The following is a 2,387-nucleotide window of genomic DNA, read 5'->3' as shown; positions in this document are numbered from 1 at the left end:
AGGACAAAAGGCAGAGTCTAAGAGAGGGAGAGGATACTTGTTCTTCACAGTAATGTCATTTAGACCCCTGAAGTCAATACAGGGCGGAGTGACTTGTCCTTCTTGTCCACAAAAAAGAACCCAGCACCCACAGGAGAGGAAGAGGGCCGAATCAGTCCTGCAGCTAACGATTCAGTGATATATGTCTCCATTGACTCCCTTTCTGGTTTTGAAAGATTATAGAGTTTACTAGTGGGTAAAGGTGCACCTGAAACCAGTTCTATGCTGCAGTCATAGGGTCGATGAGGAGGCAATGATACGGCTTTGTCCTTGGAAAACACCTCCTGGAGGTCGTGGTATTCACTAGGAACAGATGAAAGATCAACAGGCTTAGGGCTTTCATAGTGTGTTTTAGTAGAGGGAATGGCAGAATGGAGACAGTGTATATGGCAGAACAGACTCCAATTGATAATAGATAACTTGGACCAGTCTATGTGCGGATTATGCATCTTTAACCACGGGAGACCTAAAACTAATGGGGTTGAAGGAGTGTCAAGAACATAAAGGGAGACAGTCTCATGATGGTTACCAGACAAGAGGAGGGACACCGGAACAGTACGGTGAGTCACAGTGGCAAGCGACCGGCCATCTAAGGCAAAAACAGACTTAGGACTAGGGAGGGGCTCCACGGGAATGTTGCACTGGGAAACAAACGAACAGTCAATGAAATTGTCATCAGCCCCTGAATCGACTAAGGCGAGGAGAGGAAAAGAGTCCTTGTTAATGGTGACAGTACCTGGAAGCTGAATACGTCGGGTGGAGGGATCAGTGGGTGTGTGGCTCACCAGGACCCCCCCTGTGGCTGATGAGCAACCTCTTTTGGCCGAGTTGGACAGTTTGCCCGAATGTGTCCTGCCTGACCACAGTACATACAGAGGCGTTGATCCAACCGACGTTGACGCTCCTCTGGACTGATAATCCTACCCAGCTGCATGGGCTCCCCAGGGAAGACGGGAGTAGAACTCTGAGCAGGACCTGCAGGGAATAGCTCTGCAGAACGGGGAGAGACTGGGGCAGCTTGAAAAGGTCTTGAGTTGGGGAAAAAAACTACGTCTGCCTGACCTTTCCCTACGTCTCTCTCGCAGTCGGTCATCTAATCTTATGGCTAAAGATATAAGCTCATCTAAAGTGTCAGTCTCATCACGCGCTGCCAGTTCGTCCTTGACCTCTTCACTTAAGCCCCTAAGAAATACCCCCTGAAGGGCCCTCTGATCCCAACCACACTCTGCAGCTAAGATGCGGAAATCAATAGAGTAGCTAGAAACAGAACCTGAACCCTGGCGTAGAGAAAGGAGACGGCTACTAGCCCCTTTACTCAGTAATGGGTGTTCAAACACCTTACGCATCTCAGCGGTAAATGAATGAAGAGACTGACAAACTACTGAGCCACTGTTAGCTACAGCCACTGCCCAAGCAGAGGCCTTCCCAGCTAGCAGACTCATTATAAAAGCTACTCTAGCTTGGTCCGTAGAATACGTTAATGGTTGTTGATCAAAAACAATCATGCACTGATGAAGAAATTGACTACATGTCCCTGGCTCACCTGAATACCTAGACGGAGTGGGGATGAATGGTTCACGGGGCTGGGCAGGTGGGTTGTGTGGTGGAGCCGGAATAAAGGCAGGATCTGAAGCAGATGGCGGAGCAGAAGCCTGGGCAGGAATTGGAGCAGGTGCGGTGATTGAGGTCAGGTGAGTAGCCATTTGTCCAACCTGATTGTTGAGTTCTGAGACGTTTGTAGAAAGTCTGGAAATGGCGTCCATGATTTCTTTAAGAGCCGTCTCATGCTGTCCAACTCTCAGACCCTGTGAACTGAGGGCCTTTTTGAAGCGTTCAGCCTCTGCGGGGTCCATATTTGGCCAGATTATTCTGTTAAGGTTAGGTAGTTGGACCCCCAAAGCAGAGACTGAGAAGTGGAGGATTTGCACAAAAAAAGATTTATTTCCAAAAAAGGGTAGATGGCTGTGGTAGCAGGGAGCTGGCTGGCAGGCTTGTAGACGGGATTCGAGACATGGAATAATCTGGCACTGAAGCAGAGTCAGCCCAAGTGCTTTAAAGCCCACTGATTGGCTAATCACACCCAGGTGTGAGACTCCAGGAGCAGCAGAGGAGCCAGCCACGCCCCCTGACACACACAGCCCTGGAAACAAACAGAAAGGGAGGGGGAGGCAGAGCAGGCAAAACACAGGGACCTAACAGCAGAAGCATTATTGTCAAATAGTTTTTTGTTTTTTTTTTCTTAAAGACAGTGGATTTGTTATCATAAGTTGATTATTTATATTAGTTAAACATACATTGATGTGCAAATGAAACTGAATGGTTATTTTTTAAATTTCAACCATATAAAT

The 2,387-nt window shown here is 47.9% G+C and overlaps 1 protein-coding gene across 1 annotated transcript in view; it reads left to right on the top strand.

The window, feature by feature from the left end:
- Window positions 1–632, top strand: part of LOC114481906 (forkhead box protein J1-B-like) — a 30,738-nt gene extending 30,106 nt beyond the window's left edge. Inside the window, exon 4 of the mRNA XM_028476972.1 lies at window positions 527–632. Within this exon, the coding sequence (XP_028332773.1) occupies window positions 527–632 (106 nt within the window). The remainder of the gene's footprint in view (window positions 1–526) is intronic.
- The last annotated feature ends 1,755 nt before the right edge of the window (window positions 633–2,387 follow it).

The sequence above is a fragment of the Gouania willdenowi genome, chromosome 19, assembly GCF_900634775.1.
Source record: "Gouania willdenowi chromosome 19, fGouWil2.1, whole genome shotgun sequence".
NCBI classification, from domain to species: Eukaryota; Metazoa; Chordata; class Actinopteri; order Blenniiformes; family Gobiesocidae; genus Gouania; species Gouania willdenowi.
The sequence above is the reverse complement of the archived record's forward strand: the minus strand, read 5'-3'. Positions and strand labels throughout refer to the sequence as shown.